At 46.8% G+C, this 18,774-nt stretch overlaps 1 protein-coding gene across 6 annotated transcripts; it reads left to right on the forward strand.

The window, feature by feature from the left end:
* Nucleotides 1–4,957: 4,957 nt before the first annotated feature.
* On the forward strand, nucleotides 4,958–11,270 carry CC1H1orf162 (chromosome C1 C1orf162 homolog). 6 transcript variants are annotated; one of them, XM_053214604.1, is made up of 9 exons: nucleotides 4,958–5,081; nucleotides 5,451–5,591; nucleotides 5,850–5,920; nucleotides 6,797–6,916; nucleotides 7,059–7,137; nucleotides 8,307–8,367; nucleotides 8,857–8,951; nucleotides 9,216–9,283; nucleotides 9,447–11,270. In XM_053214604.1, exons 5-9 carry the CDS (start codon nucleotides 7,101–7,103, stop codon nucleotides 9,603–9,605), a joined length of 420 nt encoding a protein of 139 aa, XP_053070579.1. In that variant the 5' UTR covers nucleotides 4,958–5,081; nucleotides 5,451–5,591; nucleotides 5,850–5,920; nucleotides 6,797–6,916; nucleotides 7,059–7,100; the 3' UTR covers nucleotides 9,606–11,270. The 6 variants fall into 6 exon arrangements, with proteins under 6 accessions (XP_053070579.1, XP_026914159.1, XP_026914158.1 ...); XM_027058358.2 differs by having other exon boundaries at nucleotides 7,090–7,137; XM_027058357.2 differs by lacking the exon at nucleotides 5,850–5,920.
* The last annotated feature ends 7,504 nt before the right edge of the window (nucleotides 11,271–18,774 follow it).

Below are 18,774 nucleotides of genomic sequence, written 5' to 3' on the forward strand. Positions count from 1 at the left end.
AGAGGAGGTCTTACTTAAGCAAGTAGATGCTTCCACTAGAAGAGAATACATCACTTTCATTCATGGGATGTTGGCCAGAACTAGTCACATGGCACCACCCAACTACAGGTGAGGCTCTGGGCCAGGAGAGGAGAACCAGTTGTGGGTGAGAACTAGTACTGTCCACACAAATCTAGATCTCTTTCACGAGCCCTACACCTGTGCATCCAACCACCTCATGTTCCCCAGCCACCCTAAAGTCAACGTGTCCGAGAGTGATGCGTTATTCCCCCACTCCCACACCCCTTTCTTCTATATTTGCACTATTAATCAGGGATACAAGGCAGAAATCTGGGAGTTACCCTGAGCTCTTCTCCCGTGCCTTCCTCTCACAACTGATAAATAATCCCATCTATCTGCCCTATCTCTTCCTCCCCGTGCTCATTTCCTCTGGCCAGAGCTCTGCAGTGGCAGAGGACTTGCGCCCACTCCCTGGATCCCAATCAGTCCCTCCAGCGCTCTGTTGCCTACACCTAAATGTGACCATGTGATTCCTCTTCAGCAGTGTCTCCATTTCCTGTAAGGTAAGGTTTGTGTAGGTCCTCCATCACCTGGTCTTGCCCTTCGTCTCCAGCCTGTCCTCTTCTGTTCCCCATCCACACCTGAGCCTCACTCCCCACTGCACCAGCCACGTAAAACACTTGCATTTCCTGGACCGTAACCAGCGTGACAAAGCATGTCTTTGCTCGTGCAGTCCCCCTACCTGGAATACGCTTCCTTCCTCTGCCTGCCTAGAAAATGTGATTCATCTTTCCAGACGCAGCTCATACATCATCTCCTCTATGATGCTTCTGGTGACACTCACTTTTCTTCCTTATTTTGTAAGCTGGGCCTTTCCTCCCTTGGGTCCCATTCCATCCTGTGCAGATGCCAGCATAGCATCTACCATGTTTCATTTTACTGTCGACTCCAGAACTTGGCAGTGCATTTGGGTCATAGCAGGCGCTCGGTCAATGTCTGATTAATTAATTAAATCATCACTCTAAGTCTCAGGGCGCCTGGGTGGCTCAGCATCCGACTTCGGCTCAGGCTGACGGGGTGTGGAGCCTGCCTCAGATCCTCTGACTCCCTCTCTCTCTGCCCCTCCCCCATTGACTCTCATAAATAAATAAATAAGTAAGTAAGTAAGTAAATAAATAAATTCATTACTTTAAGTCTTGAGCTACTTCTGTTTCCTGTTCTGGCTCTTCTTCCTCTGTCAGCCCTTTGGTAACAACTTTGGTAACAACTTTGCTCACAGTCTGACTTTGCCCTTCCTTGTTTTTGCCACCACCCTCCTGGATATCTCTCAAATTCACTTACGCCTCTCCATCTCTCTACTGCTACTGCCCTAGCCCGAGTTACTATTATCCATCCCTCCGCTGGGTCACTGCAGTAACCTCACAGCCTGTCCTTTCATACTTAATCCACTGTCTTCTAGTTTGCTCCTCTCCCCCAGGTTGAGTGATTGAGAACGCAAGTCTGATCGTGTCACCCTTGCTTATATACCTCTAGTGTAGATCAACCCAATTATCTTACAATAAAAACAAAAGCTCTGAGGGAACCCACCCCTTCCTGCCTCTTCAAACCCCCCCCTCCCCACCACCATGCTCCACACCCCACCCCCCAACCCCAGAGTCACAGGCTTCCTTGCTTTAGGCTGTTGTCATAGGAGTCTTGTTTTTCCTTTTTGAACTTCCTACCCTCCTTTCTGGCACAGGGCTTTTGAGTTTTAACATTCTATTCTCTCTGATCCTTTGTCTCATCTTGGCCTAGTGGAACCCCAACTCACACTTAGAATTTTGGCTTGCTTTTCCTCCAGGAAGCCTTCCCTGGTTCCCTGTATATATCATAGGCATATACAGTGGGGATCCTGCACCTTCACAGCGCATGGAATTATTGCAATTTATCATTTCCTTGTGTGGTATAGGCCTCTTTTACTAGCCTGAAAGTTCTATGGAGACATGAAAAGGCTGTTTTGGGCTCACCATTATGTCCTCAGGATGTAAGTACATGGCACACAGTAAATGTTCAACAAATGATTTTGGAGTGAATGAAAAAAGTGAATTCTCTCAGCCACCGAGATTCAAAACCTTGACATAATCACTCATTTCATTCCCTGTATCCAGGTCCCAACTTTTACAACTTCCAGTCTCCTCACACCTGGAAGGCGGGTTCCTCCCCATCCCCAATGCTCATGTGCCTATTAAATACCTAAAATATTGCCATATTCCCCTAGCTGATTTCCTTGTCTCTTTACCCATAATTTATCCTAGATGAAGTGGCACAATCTTCCTTAAAGACCATGTTTATCGTATCCCAAGTCAAAAACCTATAGTGGTTCCTTATTATTACTTAAAATATGTATTTTGCTTGGATTCAAAGACCCCCACAGTCTGGCTCAGATCTGTGGAACTATTTCCTACTTCCCCCTCCTTCCAAATGCCCCACTTTGGAACCTTGCTGATATCCCGGAAACACATCCCCTGAATTCCAGCAACCAGTCCCAGGCCTGGGGCACTCTTTATACACGGTTCCGGTTCATTTCTGCCCCCTCCATCAAACCCCATCTAGGCACCAGAGCCCCAGTTCCAGGCGTACCTGTGCAAAGCCCGGCCTGATTTCACCAGCTCTGCCCGTTCCGCCAGCTCTTCCTTTCTCCAGGCCCACAAGTTGCTCTGCCCTCCGCCTGGAACCATCTTTCCCGTCCTCTTGTCCTCAGTGCTTGCTCTTTGGACAGACCATCCCCGGTCATCCATTTCATCTAATGACATTCTCCCATCATTTACTCTCTAGCATGGTACTCGGCTTCTTTCCTTCATGGCCCTCAACACAATCTGTAATCAGTCTGTTGTTTTCTTACCATCTCTCTTCTCAGACGGTAGGCCTCACGAGATTTTCTGCCCTGTTCTCTGAAATATCCACTGCACCCAGTTCACTATTTTTTTGTTAGTGATTATATGTATTAATATTTTATATATTTTTCCAAACTATCAAATGTTTATTGTTTTCAAATACTATACCAAAAAAAAAAAAAAAATAGTGTGCATTTCTTGATTAACAATCCAGAGATAGTAATTCCAAGTTAAAGGTGTTTTTTGGGGCACCTGGGTGGCTCAGTTGGTTGGGCGTCTGACTCTGGCTCAGGTCATGGTCTCACGGTTTGTGAGTTTGAGCCCCGCGTCGGGCTCCGTGCTGACAGCTCAGAGCCTAGAGCCTGCTTCAGATTTTGTGTGTGTCTCTCTCTCTGCCTCACCCCCACTTGCGTTCTGTCTCTCTCTCAAAAATGAACATTAAGGGGCAACTGGGTGGCTCAGTCAGTTGAGCGACCGACTTCAGCTCAGGTCATGATCTCACAGTTTGTGGTTCGAGCCCCACATCAGGCTCTGTGCTGACCGCTCGCTCAGAGCCTGGAGCCTGCTTCAGATTCTGTGTCTGCTTCTCTCTCTTCCCCTCCCCTTCTCACGCTTTGTCTCACTCTGTTTCTCAAAAATAAATAAATGTAAAAAAAAATTTTTTTAAATGAGCATTAAAAAAATTTTTTTAAAAAGGTGTTTTTCCTCTATTTCAATAGTTTCTTTGAGTTATACTAAGAGGATAATCCACTGAGCCCTCTCTTTGATTGCTTTAGCCTCATAAGCATGAGAATTCTTGCTTTATTTTCCATAAACTCCAAAATTGAGGACATTCTTTTGTAAAAAAAAAAAAAAGATACCTAAAAAATAATAATTTCAGGGGCTATTTTCTTTTTTCACACTTCTTGAACCCTTTAAATATCAGATTTCACTCTCAAGGTGTTGTTTTCTTATAATGTCAAACACAAAACACAAGAGTGACCAGGACCTCGATGGTGTTCTTAGAAACTGCCATGCTCCAAATTTCTTAAATATCTGTGAATTAATAATAGTACATCTTTCATAAATTCCATTTTGGATAATATTTCTAGATCCCTATGTTTATTTTTCTAAATTCATCTTCCCTCTACTTTTTACTACCCCATTTAAGAGGCAGAGAGTACTTTAGGGGTGCCTAGGTGGCTCAGTTGGTTGAGCATCCGACTTTGGCTTAGGTCATGATCTCTCGGTTCATAGGTTCAAGCCCCACGTCGGGCTCTGTGCTGACAGCTCAGAGCCTGGAGCCTGTTCCAGAATCTGTGCCTCTCTCTCTGTCTCTGCCCCTCCCCCACTTGTGCTCTCTCTCAAAAATAAACATTATTAAAAAAAAAAAAAAGAGGCAGGGTACTTTATTAACATTATGTTATGAATACATGTTTATAAAGAAATAATTCGTGGGGTGCCTGGATGGCTCAGTCGGTTAAGCATCTGACTCTTGGTTTCCACTCAGGTCATGGTCTCACGATTTGTGAGTTCCAGCCCCGGCATCTGGCTCCACACTGACAGTGCAGAGCCTGCTTGGGATCCTTTCTCTCTCCCTCTCTCTCTGCCCCTCCCCGCTTGTGCACTCTCTCTCTCTCTCTCTCTCAAAAGAAAAAAATGAACTTTAAAAAGAAATAAATGATTCATCTTCCCTTTGAAAGGATCACCATAACTGTCAACACATTTCATGTGTGCCCAGCCAGCCGGCCCTTCACCCTTGATAGTGCTCTCCGTTTCTCCTTATCGACCTCATCTTTCTGGTTAGAACAAACGAGATTTTAAGATGCTTGGTGTCCGTGATAATATCATCCTGCTGTGACCTCCACCTTATCTAGCATGGTGGTTAAATACATAAGAAACACTTCATTAGAAATAAACTTGTCTTAACCCCCTACATTCTGGTGTTCGTGTGTCAAAAGATACGAAAGAAGCTGTTTATGGGATTCAAAAATATATGCTCTTATAAAAAACAATTAGAAGTATATATATATATATATATATATAGTGTTGGCCTCAAAGAGGAAGTCTGCCCTCAGGTTCAGATAAGATCTTTGCGACATACAGCCTGATGGCGGCAATAGCAGTAATCGTTTCGTCATTTCTGAAAAGTAGTACTAAGTCACGGAAGCAAGTGAAAAGTTCAGTCTTACACGATTGGCGTCTTGTGACCGGACTTTTTCTTAGAAGGTAATGCCTTTACCCCCATGCTTTTAATCTAGATGAAATAATCATTCACCAAAAGAAAATGTCATCTAATTTTTAGTGGTTGCTATCCTTTTTTTTTTTCTTCTGTTTAATTTTATTTGGTGGGGGGAGGGTTGTATTTTGAGTAGCTGCAGTTAGCTGGTCGATTTTGTGGCAATCAGTAAGAGTCTTCCGTGGGGGGGGGGGGGGAATGTGGGAAAGTAGATACCTGTTTCTATTTTAATTTATGCTCCGTCAAATGTTTGTTTGGAGTGTTGTTTTCAAATGGAAATGTGTTTCCTGCTTTTCTTGGCCTGGATCTGTAAGTAGTTATTTCCCTGCAGCACTGTGTGTGAGGGTTTTGTCTTTCAGGGTGGGGTGGCCCAAAATATTTTAAAGGTGGCAACGGTGACATTTCTTTGCGATGGTGGTAAATTGAGAGCCATTCGAGTGAAGATTAAGAGTTTACAGAATCCTACGGATCCGGAACCTCTCCCTCTCGTCTCCCCAGTGGTAAGGTTCAGTATAAATTCCTAGGGGATCAGAGTCTTTTTAGGGCAGACACATATTTCGATATTTCGAAAATACTCTGTAGTAAATATTTTATGGTGCTCTACAAAGAGCACTGTTGACTTTTAAATTAGAAAAGGAGCAACAAATGCTAGAAAAATTGTTATCACTGGTGATTCTGCTGTAATGGTGGGCTTCCTGTATCTCGTGTCTCAGAATTCTCACCAAATTTTCCTGTCGGCACTTTTCTTATTACCCTAGGTTACATTCTTTGGCCAACTGTAAGGCACTTAATGTTGCTGTTGCGGTTGTAACTGGTACATGGCGATGAGGTATCCTTCTCCCACACCTCCCCGTGTTCAAGGACTTGGAAATTCATTCCCTTTTGAAAGCTGAACAATTAAACACAAATAATTGATGACATTTGTTGTCTAAATACATGAACTTAAAGTACAGCAGGTGTAAGGAGAGCCAAAAATTCTTGTCAGGGCATGCCTCAATATGAAGTAGAACTGTGGTCTTCTAAAATTGTTTTATTATTTTATATAAATGAAGGTGGAAACCATTTTTATCAGCGAAGAAACTGGTTAAGCACACTATAGTACATAGCTGTAGCAGAAAGGCCTATCACCACTAAAAATGCTTATGGAGAGTTTTGAGTGGCATGGGAGGGATGTTTATGATTTAAAAAAAACATAGTAAAAATAACAAAAAAGGAGACATGAAGAAGGCTCAACCAGATTTTAGGAAAATGCATGGAAGTATAACTAAAAAGAATACACTAAAATATTAATAATTGATAGTGGGATTTGGGGTTATTTTACTCTGCTGCCTTTAGGTACTTTATCTTTTTAGTACAAATAAATAAAAGAGAAATACAGAAAGTTTCACATAACAAGCAGAACCATAGCCTAGATAAGGACACTGACATACTTGGAAAGACAATATGTGGACAGAATAAAAGCTCTGATACAGCCTAGAGGAAGGACCTTGAAGAAAAAATGGGCCCAAGCTTACCCAGCACCGCCAGGGAGGAGTGAGGCAAATACATCAGACCTATATGACGTTCAGTCTTAAAGTCATGCTTTCATCTTCTCCCATACTTAGTTCGATTCAATGTTTACCAAGAAAAACTGGTTTTAACTGACTTTTTTATATGTTCTGATAGAACACACTGGTGACACAACACGTTCCTTATGTCGTTTCAGTTTCTACATCAGTCTCCTGTGAGTTACTTGCTTGTGAGTCGGTTCTGGACCAATCAGCCTATTCTTGGCGCCCCGCTAAGATTAATTCTGGACGTGCAAAGCTGAGGACTAGTTGCTGAGGTGTGGTAACCATACCATATGAAGTCTGTGACCCCTGGCCTCACCAGAACACCCACCCTGACTTGCCTCTCTCTCATTGCTACCGCTCTGATATTAAAATCATACTCTCAGAGTTTGCCCCTTTGTTGCCTTTCCTTTCCAGGCTTTCTAAGAGGAACCTTTTTTATTCTCAGGGGAAGACGGCATGGGGGGAGGTCATTCCAAACCTGAATGCAACAACAGTAAGTCCAGGGCAGGAACCGTTACCTGCCCCACTGCTGAGTTAATCTGGACTGGCATCACCACCATCAATTTTACCTTGACGCAGAATCTAATGACAGGAAGAGAGAAAAGGGGAACCAGAGAGAACAATCTGGTCCTCCCAATTTGAGTAAAGCATGTCTCTGTGCTCGGTACCAGACGGGCTGGGTAGTTTATGGCAATACACTTCCCTTCCCTTCCTGGTCCCCTATTTATGGTGCAGGCATTAACACCCTGCCCTGTTGCTGCCTTTGGCTAGTCACTGTGAAAAGCTGCCCTGCAAACAAAGGAACAAACTAAAATAGGTAGCAGTTTACAAGGCCAAGTTCCCTAAAACATTGGGAAATGCTAGTTCTGGGTTTTGCTTTTGGTTCTCTACTCCCTGGCCTTGAGATTGTTGGCTTAAGTCCCAGGGAGCATATCTCCTAGGGGTCCTATTAAATCTTTGAGGGGCCACAGGAGAGGTTTGTTTGTTTGTTTGTCAAAGGGACACATGGGACTGCAAAAATGCTAGGCTTCTCTTTCATTGGTTTAGCTGATGGGGTTTTTTGTTTGTTTTTTTAATGTTTATTTTTGAGAGAGAGAAAGAGAGACAGCATGAGTGGCAGAGGGGCAGAGAGAGAGGGAGACAGAATCTGAAGCAGGCTCCAGGCTCCGAGCTGTCAGCACAGAGCCTGACGCAGGGCTCGAGCTCACAAACTGTGAGTCATGACCAGAAGTCGGAGGCTTAACCAACTGAGCCACCCAGGTGCGCCTAGCTGATTGTTTTTTAAGTTCCAACTCTAATTTTCACATGAAAGGATCGAGGATCTAGGAAACACTGTTCTCTTCTTTTTTTTTTTTTTTTTTTTTAATGTTTATTTATTTTTGAGAGAACATCAGCAGGGGAGGGGCAGAGAGATAGGGAGACACAGAATCCGAAGCAGGCTCTGCGCTCAGCCGGACGCGGGGCTTGAACTCCTGAACTGTGAGATCGTGACCTGAGCTGAAACCAAAAGTCGGACACTTAAGCCGCTCAGTCACCCCTCCCCTATTGCAGAGTGTAGCACCCCCAGCATTTATCTCCACGGGTTGCTTGGATAGGGAGGGGCGCCTGGGGACATTCATGAGACGGGACAGGGACACTAATCCCCTTTCTGTTCTCTCACAGACAAACAAAGCACCAACACAGTAGCCCCAACACCTCCGTTCTCCTTCTGGGAGCGCACCAAGTAAGTGCTCCACCCATTTCGTGTGGTACCCCAAGGCCCTGGATTTTGCGTTGCCAGCTTAGGAGCGTGACTTAGGAGGAACTTAGGAGGGCGGTCTGGGGAAAAGGGAGCAGAAACAGCTGAAGAACTGAACTCGTGTTTTTATTTTCAGAGTGTGGCTCTTAACCCCAGGTTGCCCAGGGAGGGGAGATCCCTCAAGAGATCCATGAATCCCCTCGGCGGATAGATGAAATCTGCTCTGGGGGGGGGGGGGTACCTATGAAGATTTTAGGGAGGGAAGAGAGCCCACAGTTTCCACTGAGGCCTCAAATAGTTCTGGAACCCAAAAGCAAAAAGCTGAAAAGCAGTGGGTAAGAGTGAAAGTCACCTAACCAACATGGCAGCTATAGCAGGGATTTATGCACGGGTGGGAAAGAGGACCTTCTGGCCTCTGGCAGAGGCCTTCAGAAAGTCCAGTGGTCCGTCTCGTCCCTTTCTTTGCCAAAACAGCATACAGTATTTGCTCTTGGCCTTTTTTGCCGGGGTCCTGCTCACGCTGCTGCTGTTGGCCCTTATCTTCTTCGTCATAAAGAGCTACAGGAAACGTAAGTGGTCTCTGAGAGACGGCACGGCTCTCACTGCCCAGCCGTTGAGAACAGACGTGGCTCTGAGGGGGAGTAGAACCCAGGGAACTCACCCTGTCTGCAGACTGAGGACCTGAATCCCCAGACTTCTCCACCTGCCCTCCCACCCTCCACGCTTCCCACCTCCAACACCCAGCCTTCACCCCAGCCTGCAGGGAAAGCCTTCCCATTCTTCCAGACCCCATTGCTGAGACTTGTCCCTCTCTTTCCTGGCACCTGAGGCAGGTCACTCTAGTCCCTGCGCCCTGGATCCTCCCTTCGATCCTCACTCTGGCCAAGATCCTCCGGCCAAGGTAAGATGACCACGTTGTTTCCGGGACCCTGGGCAAGTGCATCTTGGAAGGGTTCTTCTGATCTCTTTGGTCCTCTGTGACCACAGCTTCCAAATGGCTTGTAAAGAGACACCTTCCTCCAAATCCAACTCACTCACTCCTCTGCCTCCTCCTTCCTCTGCAGCTTTCGTCCCCAGAGGAAGCACTCACCTATGCTAGCATGACTTTCCAAATCACAGAAAAGAATCATCACCTGACTGAGAAACATTCTGCAGGCTTGGATCCGGTTGTCTACTCTCAGATCAAAGTGACAAACTCACCCGACCTTTCCAGTGAGGCTTGACGCCAGTCCCTCTTATCTCAGCTCCGTCTTTATATATCACTTTCCCTTTGGACAAATTTGGGACCACAGCCTGACCAGACCACAGCTGGAGTTGTTGGGGTGTGATCTGGCCATGTTAGCCAGCATGTTTGAAGACCAAGGGCCCATCTTTCCCTTGGCCTGAGAAAAGATTGCTGGCCCGGCCGCTTGAACGGACAGTCTGATAGCCCTTCAAGGGCTGAGACTGCCTCGCTCGTCCCCTTTCAACGAGTGTGGTAGTACAGAGCTCAGGGCACAAAGAGTGTTCACTCAGGGCCGCTGATCAGTTTGGGAGAAGTCAACCAACTGGGCAAGTTAGCAAGAATTACAAATAAAAGCAAACCCCCTGCAAAGCCGGCCCCTCCTGCATCATGCATTTGTCTGTCCCCGTCACCTCCAAAGACGCAGAGCTCATGCACAGCCAGAAGCCTAACAGAGGTGACGGGACTCTAGATCAAGTTCAGGATTGATTGGGGCACAGGTCTCAAGCTCTGCACCAACTAGCTGCATTCTTTTGGGTAAGTGTGAAACTTTTTTTTTTTTAATTTTTTAAAATGTTTATTTTTGAAAGAGAGAGAGACAGAGCGTGAGCAGGGGAGGGGCAGAGAGAGAGGGAGACACAGAATCCGAAGCAGGTTCCAAGCTCCGAGCTATTGGCACAGAGCCCCACCTGGGGCTCGAACTCATGAACCCTGAGATCATGACCTCAGCCCATGTCGGATGCTTAACGGACTGAGCCGCCCAAGCGCCCCAAGTGTGTTGTTAAACTTTTTAAAGCTTCAGCTGCTTCATCTTGAAAACAGAATAATACTTACCTCTTAGTGTGAGAATAAGTGAGATGGCATCTACTTAGGTACTTCATACGTTCCAGAGTTTTACATAAATACAAGGTCCCTGTTGTGTAAAGTGCTATTCAAATCACCTTCTTGCTATAGCATAAAAGATATGCCAAGCAATATTACATGGAACTAAGGATTAAATGTTAACTCCCCTAAATCCTAATGGATAATCCCATATATAATCCCAGTAAAAATACCAATAAGGTTATTTTTCACTCAGTGAGGTTCCTGTATAGATAATAAACAAGAAAGTAAATCCAGGAAAATCTATACAAAGAAGCAAATAAAAGTAATCTGGGAAGGCTAGTCCTCACAGCTAACTAAAAGTATTATTTTATCAAGCATGACGGACTAAAACATGTTCCTGGTTCATGAATAAACAAATGGGATAGAGTAAAAAGACTAAAAAAAGATCAAAATCCATGAAGAAATTTAGAGTATGACGAAGATAGCGTATCCAATCATTTGGGGGAAATTGGTTAATTCATAAACGGTGTTTAGACAGGTAGGTAGCCATATGGATGAAAGTAAGACCAGAATCCACACCTCCCTTCTTAAATCATAATAAATTCAAGATACATCAAAAATTAAACTGTAAAAACATTATAAAAGTATTAGAAGAGGGGCGCCTAAGTGGCTTGGTCAGTTGAGGGTCCGACTCTTGATTTCAGCTCAGGACATGATCTCACGGTTCGTGGGCTTGAGCCCTACATTGGGCTCCGTGCTAACCGTGTGGAGGCTGCTTGGGATTCTCTCTCTCCCTCTCTCTGCTCCTCCCTTGCTCGCACACAGGCGCACGCTCTCTCTCTCTCAAAATAAATAAACATTTTAAAAAATTAAAGTAATAAATAAAAAATTTTAAAGTACCAGAAGAATATATATGAGAATTTTTAAAACATAGTGGTGCATGCCTCAAATGTATGACCTGGAGCCAATAAACCAGAAAAGACTGATTAACTGGGCTTACAAAATACTCTTCAAAATGCCAAGCTTGGAAAATATTTGCAAAGCACCTTATAGCCAAAAGGCTAATTTTCTTAATATATTAAGAGCTCCGGAATATATTAGGGCTCCTAATATATTAAGTCAACAGGGAAGAAATCAGCAACTCAGTAGAAAATAGAAGACCAAGGATAGGTCTGTTGGTCACAGAAAAGGAAATGTAAGTGGCTTGTTTAAACATATGAAGAGGTACGCAAGTTTACTCGTAATGAGAGAAACAGTAGTTGAAACTACAATTAGATCTTTTCTGTCAGTGAGGTTGGCGACCTTCAGAAAGTTTGCTAACAAACAGCTTGGGCAGGACTGTGGAGACCCAAGGCACACATACTCTTGCTCTTTGGCAAGAGCTGGTGATGTTTTAAAATCTGCTGCTGCGAAGCGGGTGATGGGCATTGAGCAGGGCACCTGTTGGGATGAGCACCGGGTGTTGTATGGAAACCAATTTGACAACAAATTTTATATTAAAAAAAAAATCTGTTGCTGCAAACACATCCTATGGAAAGTCGCCTATGTAGTTGAAATCGCAGTTCATAAGATCGCCTAACACTTAGCAAGGCTTGTTATACTCGAAGTGTGTTCTAAGTGGCACATGTTCATGGAAGCCTCACAAAACACTAGGAGGTGACAGTTTTACTGTTCCCGTTTTAGAACAGAAAGGGAGGCTCTGAGAGGCCCAGTAACTTGCCCGAGTTCACACTGCTAAGTAAATAGGGGCGCTGGGGCTCACACCTACGGAGGCTGGCTCCGGAGTTTGCCCGTTTTTCCATTATCAACAACGATCTGAAACAGTGAGAGATGGAGAAAACCCTCAATGTCTGTTGAAGAGGGGACTGGCTAATGGAGTACAACGTAGCCATTAAAAAGAAGGAAGCCACTCTATGTTCGAAGAAAAAAAGGATTTCCAAGTTATGTTAGATGAAAAGTGCCAGCTGCAGAACAGAATTCTGAATACACTCTATCCACATCCAGTAGAGAACGTGTGTGTGTGTGTGTGTGTGTGTGTGTGTGTGTGTATGCACATGTGTGCCTGCACAGGTGTGCACCTGTATTTGTGCACATCTAGTCTCTGAAAGAAAACACCATGAACTGGTCTTAGTGATTGCTCCCCTGGGAGCTTGATAACTGAGGGACCGAAGGGTAAGGGTGGGAGGAGGTATTGTCCCTTAAAGGCCTTTCGGTAACTTTTTGTTTAATATTTTTATTTATTTTTGAGAGAGAGAGAGACAGAGACAGAGCATGAGCAGGGGAGGGGCAGAGAGAGGGAGACACAGAAGCCGAAGCAGACTCCAGGCTCCGAGCTTTCAGCACAGAGCCTGATGTGGGGCTTAAACCTTTGAACCTCGAGATCATGCCCTGTCGGACGCTTAACCAACTGAGCCACCTAGGTGCCCGATCCTTTCTGTGACTTTTGAAGTTCTTCATTTACCTTGATGAGGATCTTCAGGGGACCTGATACCCAGTGCTCCCGTCTCCACCTGAATTCTGAACCGAGAAACAAGAGGACTCAGCAGAGACAGAACAAAGTACTATCTTTATTACAAACGTAGCACTGGAGAACACAGAGAAAGTGTGTTGTCAGAGAATTGGGCAAGTCCCCTCCCCTCCCCACATCCCAACCAGTGGCTCAGCTGCCCCCAGGAGTTGCAGAAGAGATCATGTGCTCTTTGAAAGCTGCACCCAGACTTTCCCTTGCTGGTTAAAAAAGGAAGAGGAAGGGGCGCCTGGGTGGCTAGGTCAGTTAAGCGTCCGGCTTCGGCTCAGGTCATGATCTCGCGGTTTGTGGGTTTGAGCCCCGTGTCAGGCTCTGTGCTGACAGCTCAGAGTCTGGAGCCTGCTTTGGATTCTGTGTTTCCCCTCTCTCCCCCCCACCACCCCCGCTCATTCTCTGTCTCTCTCTATCTCTCAAGAATAAATAAACTTAAAAAATTAAAAGAAAAAAAGAAGAGGAAGGGCAGAGCGGGTACACCCAGCGTCCCACCCATAGACTCACATCAGATAGGTCACTTCTTCTCTGTTGGGGTATCATTGAGGAGTGTTACCCTAATGGAGCTCAGTCTGCAGCAAAGGAAGCAAGAATGGGAGGCAAGCAGCCTCCACAAATCTCTTTTAAAAAAACATTAGGTAAGGGGTGCCTGGGGGGCTCAGTCAGTTAAGCATCTGACCCTTGGTTTTGGCTCAGGTCATGATCTCACGTTTCATGAGCTTGAGCCCTGCATCGGGCTCTGCACTGACATTGCAGAACCTGCTTGGGATTGTCTCTCTCCCTCTCTCTCTGCCCCTCCCTCGCTCTCTTTCTCTCTCTTAAATAAGCTTTAAAAAATACATTAGGTAATATTTTTAAGAAACTGAGGTAGGAAAATTAACATTCAAAGAAATCAGTTTAGCCAATGTCTCGCATCTAGTAAGCGGCAGAGCAACATTTAAATCCAAGTCTTCCAACTTCCGATTCCTGGCATCTTGCCTGCATGCTAAGCTGGCCCACCCAGAGCAGGTAGAATGGCAGAGAAACTAGCAAGGGAAAGTCAGGTGACCTAATCGAGAGCGTGTGCATTCTGAGATGGAGCAGTGGCTCCTGAGAGCTGGATTTTTTAAAATCAGTGTTTATTTATTTTTAAGAAAGAGAGAGAGGGAGGGGCAGAGAGCAAGGGAGACAGAGGATCTGAAGCAGGCTCCACGCTGTCAGTGTATAGAGCCTGATTCGGGGCTCGAACGCACAAACCACGAAGTCGAACGCTTCACTTGAGCCACCTTAGCATCCATTGACAGCTGGATTTTGAGAAGGCAGTGGAAGAGCGGGCCCAGTTTGGGAGCAAACAAACCAAGGAGAAAGACGGTTTGGGGACGAGTCTTGTGCAGAGGCCACAGCACAGCAGAGTGGCCAGCCCCGGGAGGGCAGCCGAGGCCCTTCTGTCGTTGGCTGTGGGGAGCACCTCAGGGAGGTCTCTCTAGCTGTCACCCGTTCCCAAACTCGGGGCTGACAGCAAACAATTCTACAGACTTGTGAAGCTAGAAGCCACCTCAGTTTTCCAGTCCAGAGCCAGTGCTTTCTACATGGCTCCAAGAGGAGGAGTAAGCATTGTCTCAGGGCCACCCACTTGGACATGAAGTATCACATTAATTGCTCTTGCTTTTTTCTTGAAGCTTCCCCATTTTTAGTAGCAGAGCCGTACATTTACAAAGTTTTGGGTTTTGTCTCCCTGTCGTGAAAACTGGTGTGCACCTGGTCTTGCTGGATGAAATGAGCCATTAAATAATTGACCAGAGGTTCAAAAGGTCAGTGCCAGGGACGGGAGGGAAAAAAAAGGCTCTAGAACCCTGGTTCATGGAATCAGAGCCAACCTGTAGGATTCTCAGGGAAATGGCTTTCCAGATTCATAAGTATACATCTTCCAAGCATAGTGATAGATGTCTTCATCTGTCACGGAAGATTGATGCCTGCTGTCTTGCCTCGTGCAGTAAGATGGCCCCACAGGGCCCAGACTGGATTGCTATTTGTAGAATCGGCAGGCTTGTGCTTGAACATGGCCACGGAGGAGGGCCTGGAGTTGTTTTGTAGATGAGGGAAAAGGCAACACTTTTGACGCTGTTTGCTCTGAGACTCTGGGAGGGAGGGGGTCTGGCCACAAGGACACAGGGAGGATGGCAGGAAACGGATGGTCCCCACACCCCTGCCCCTTCTCATCGGGCTTCTGGGTAGCGTTGAGCTCCCCACCGACAGAGGGGTTTGGGTGGAAGACACTGTGAAAGCCTGGACCTAAATGTGTGGGGCACGTGCAGAATTGTGGCACGAGCCATTCTCCCTGCCCCCGCCCCACGCTGACCTCAGGACTGCTGATTACCCTGAGCGCTGACACTGGCCGGCATCCTACTGCAAGATACCAGAAGAGCGGGGTTTTTATGAGGGCGGCAGAGGTGGTGATGGGGAGCCCCTGGGAACCCCCTGAAATTGAGGAAAAGACTTTATATGGGGAGAGAAGGAGCAGACGTGCAGGTGGTTGCTGAGAGCTTAGGTAATTCTGCCGTTAATGACGGTATAGCTTCACTTGCACCCACAGCTGCCGATGCCTCGGTCTTGATTTCTGTTTCCTGGTTTGACCGAATATTTCACCCACCACACCTCAGCTTCTCACCGGTCAAGAGCAGCATCCGTTCAGTCTGGTGGCGGTTTCCCACAGAGGACCACCTTTTCACCAAGAAGATCTGAGAAATGCTGATTTCGCCTCATGGGGGTAGGACAGCGTGTAATACCAATGTAGAAGCAGATATTGCAATATCATAGTTTAAACTTTCCCAGAAATCCATTTCCAGTGATATCCCAGGAGACGTTAGTCATGCCTCAGAGTTTATTCAACACCAGTGAGGAGTTCATGGGCGAACCAATAAAACACAAGGGATCTCCTGATCCCCTGACCAAGATGCTGCCCTCTCTTCACCTGCCAGCTAGCCGAGGGTGTGGAAACTAAGATCTTGAGATGTTGTCGACCGCGGCGGCAGCCTTGCTCTGGCATGGCCTAGCACAGCTCCCGTGGCTAATACTGTTCTTACCTAGCTGCAAGCCAGCGCCGGCAACCTGGGGGGGGGGGGGGGGGGGGGCCTTCGGAACACCTGAGAGATCACAATCCATCCCCAAGGTGTGGGCCGGTCGTCACGGTGACTATGGCAGCACCACTTTATTTATAAACTAAATGAAAGAGATCTTCAGTCATGTCTGTTCAGGATGAGCCATTATCTTTGGAGCCAGGACACCAGGAGGAGGGCTTCAAAGAGTCGTCTACTTTGTGGGGAATAGACAAAGGAAATGGAGTTGAGATGTGTTGCCTACCTCTGCCGAGTGGTTTCTGCCACAGAAGTTGCAAACTCTCTCCTGGTGGCTTTACGGGCCTAAACACCAATGTATGTCTTCAGGGAAGAAATCAGCTGTCATTGCTTCAAAGCCCATTGGTCAGTCAGTAGGGATGCTTGGCACATGGGGCCTGCATTCACCTCCCACCGAGCTTCAGTGATATAATGCAACCGGACCCCTTCAAAGCCCAGGAACGTCAAAGCCAGAAGGGCCCTTGATTCCAGCTGCCATGTTTCAACCGGCTGAGTGTGAGGAAGCAGGCTGGGGCTGAAACAGGTTGCACCGCCCCTGGCTACAAGGGAAGGGGGTTGGATTCTGTTGCCTCAACTTCCATGACACCATGTGCTTCTCCCATACCGTCCTTATGCTAGCTGACACATTTTTCATCTGTGTGATAGTTTGTCTTCCTCCCACTCTACCTTATAAGTGCCATGAAGACAGATGCTATGTCTTTCGCTCATCTTTGTATCCCCAGCATCTAGCACGGTCCTTGTGCTTGAAAGAATGAATGAATGTATGAATTAAAAGCTCGTGGGGAGTATGAGAATGGAGTCCTCAATCGCTAGAGAAGAAAACAGGCCCAGAGAAACGACAAGTTACCCAAGATCATGCCTTAAGGTGGTGACGTTGTCTGTCTTAGCAAAAAACCTAGAATACAATTGGGTCCCGAAGGGAGCAGTCTTGGGTAGAACTGAGAAAGATGTTGCCTTGTCTATATTCTTCACCTCCATGGTTCCCAAAGCTCTAAGAGGACAAAATGGAGCCATGGCTTTGATTTCTTAGGGCTCCTGCTCCACCTGGGGCCACGTTATCACAGAGAGACTAGGAGACCTCACAGCCTTAACTGTGACTCTCAGATTCCTCTGGCGTTACCCTTGTGCTTCCGTAGCAGGTGTTGCCACACGTGCACGTGTGTGCGTGTGCGCGCCTGTGTTTTCCGTCATTCTCTGAAATGTTTTTCTGCACTTTCACACCCACAGGAGGGGGGAGTCTATTTTGTACCTATGCCTACAGTCTCTCCACTGCCCAAGGTACTTCTGTGTCTTCTGAGCATAAACATAAAGAAAATTAAAATAAAGAAACCCTATTGGCCAAGCAGTGGCACTTGTATATGACGTTCTTTCTAGCCTGTGTCCACTTGAGGGGTTAGCAGAACCACCACATGGTTGCCTTAAGAATTTTGGTTTTTCTGATGCTGCCCGAAAGGAAAGGTGCCCAGATCCATACAGTCCCTGCTGAACAAACTTCCTGTTCTCTGTCTAGGAAGGGAGATCCCTAAGTCAGGTGGCTGTGGGGCGCAGGGCCCAGGAAGAGCCAAGGAAGGAACTTACCAGAGGTGTGGGGATCACAGAAGGAGCTTGACTGGTTCTCTGGCTTCTAGCTGGGCCTTTACCTGTAATTGCCCAAGGGCAGAAGGAGACACAAAGCTTAAGGGCTGTTCCTCCCTTGGCTTAAGACTACAGTTGAGGCCATGGGCCTGTCCTCTTCTGCTCCTGACCCTTCTCAAGGAGACTTTTCTATGTCTGCTTACCCAGTGGCCCCAGAGGTCCTTTGGTAAGTCCCTCCAGATGAACAAAAAGTTTCAAAGAGTAAGGCTGCCTCCCAAAGCTTGTGTGCTGGGGCGGGGGGGGGGGGGCAGGTGGCCCTCACACACACACTGGGACCCGTGGTGTGACCATCTCAGGGCCTCCCTCCTCCCTAGTCTACACATACCTCCACTTATCAAGGCTACTGTGTCCTCTCTGTGACCTCTCACGGGGCCTTTGTCACCATGAAGCAGAATCTACCCCTGTCTATGGGCTGACTGCATTGGCCTCCATGGGTCCAGGCAACAGACGAGGGGCACATTCACTCGTGTGAAAGTTGTTCCTTGGCCCTTTCATTTTCCTTAATCCCCACCCCCAATGGCCACTTACTCCTTCTATTCCTCTGGCTTCTCCGCCTTTCGGACAAGTGACTAATTATAGAGATTATCCCCAAGCCTGTGATCAGTATGCAGATTATGAGAATGGACATCCTGGAAGGAATCACAGACAGACTTCATGTCGACTGAAAAGAAACCACCTTTCATTTCCGTGCTCAGGATCCCCATTCCTGGGATCTGTCCCTCTGCCCTGCTCCCACCCCACCTAGTCCCAGTAGCTCCTGGCCACCATGTCCCTTCAGAGTGCCCGTGTTCTTCAGCCCACGCCTGTTTGGACCCGGGCTGGCGGTCTGACCAAGCGGGGCTGAGCCCTTGCCTCAGAAACTAACATGGACCCAGAGCAGGAGGATCCAGTGTTCAGACTGGATGGCCTCTTGAACAGGGGAGACATAAACTCCGGAGCTAGAAGTGGCTGCAACGAAACAGAAAAGGGCAGTGCAGAGAGAGAGAGAGAGAGAGAGAGAGAGAGAGAGAAAGAGAGGAAGCAAACACACATGAGAGCAGTGGATCAGAGACAGAGACAAAGTCCCAAAGACATTCCGG

Source organism: Acinonyx jubatus, chromosome C1 (assembly GCF_027475565.1).
Source record: "Acinonyx jubatus isolate Ajub_Pintada_27869175 chromosome C1, VMU_Ajub_asm_v1.0, whole genome shotgun sequence".
Taxonomy (NCBI): Eukaryota; Metazoa; Chordata; class Mammalia; order Carnivora; family Felidae; genus Acinonyx; species Acinonyx jubatus.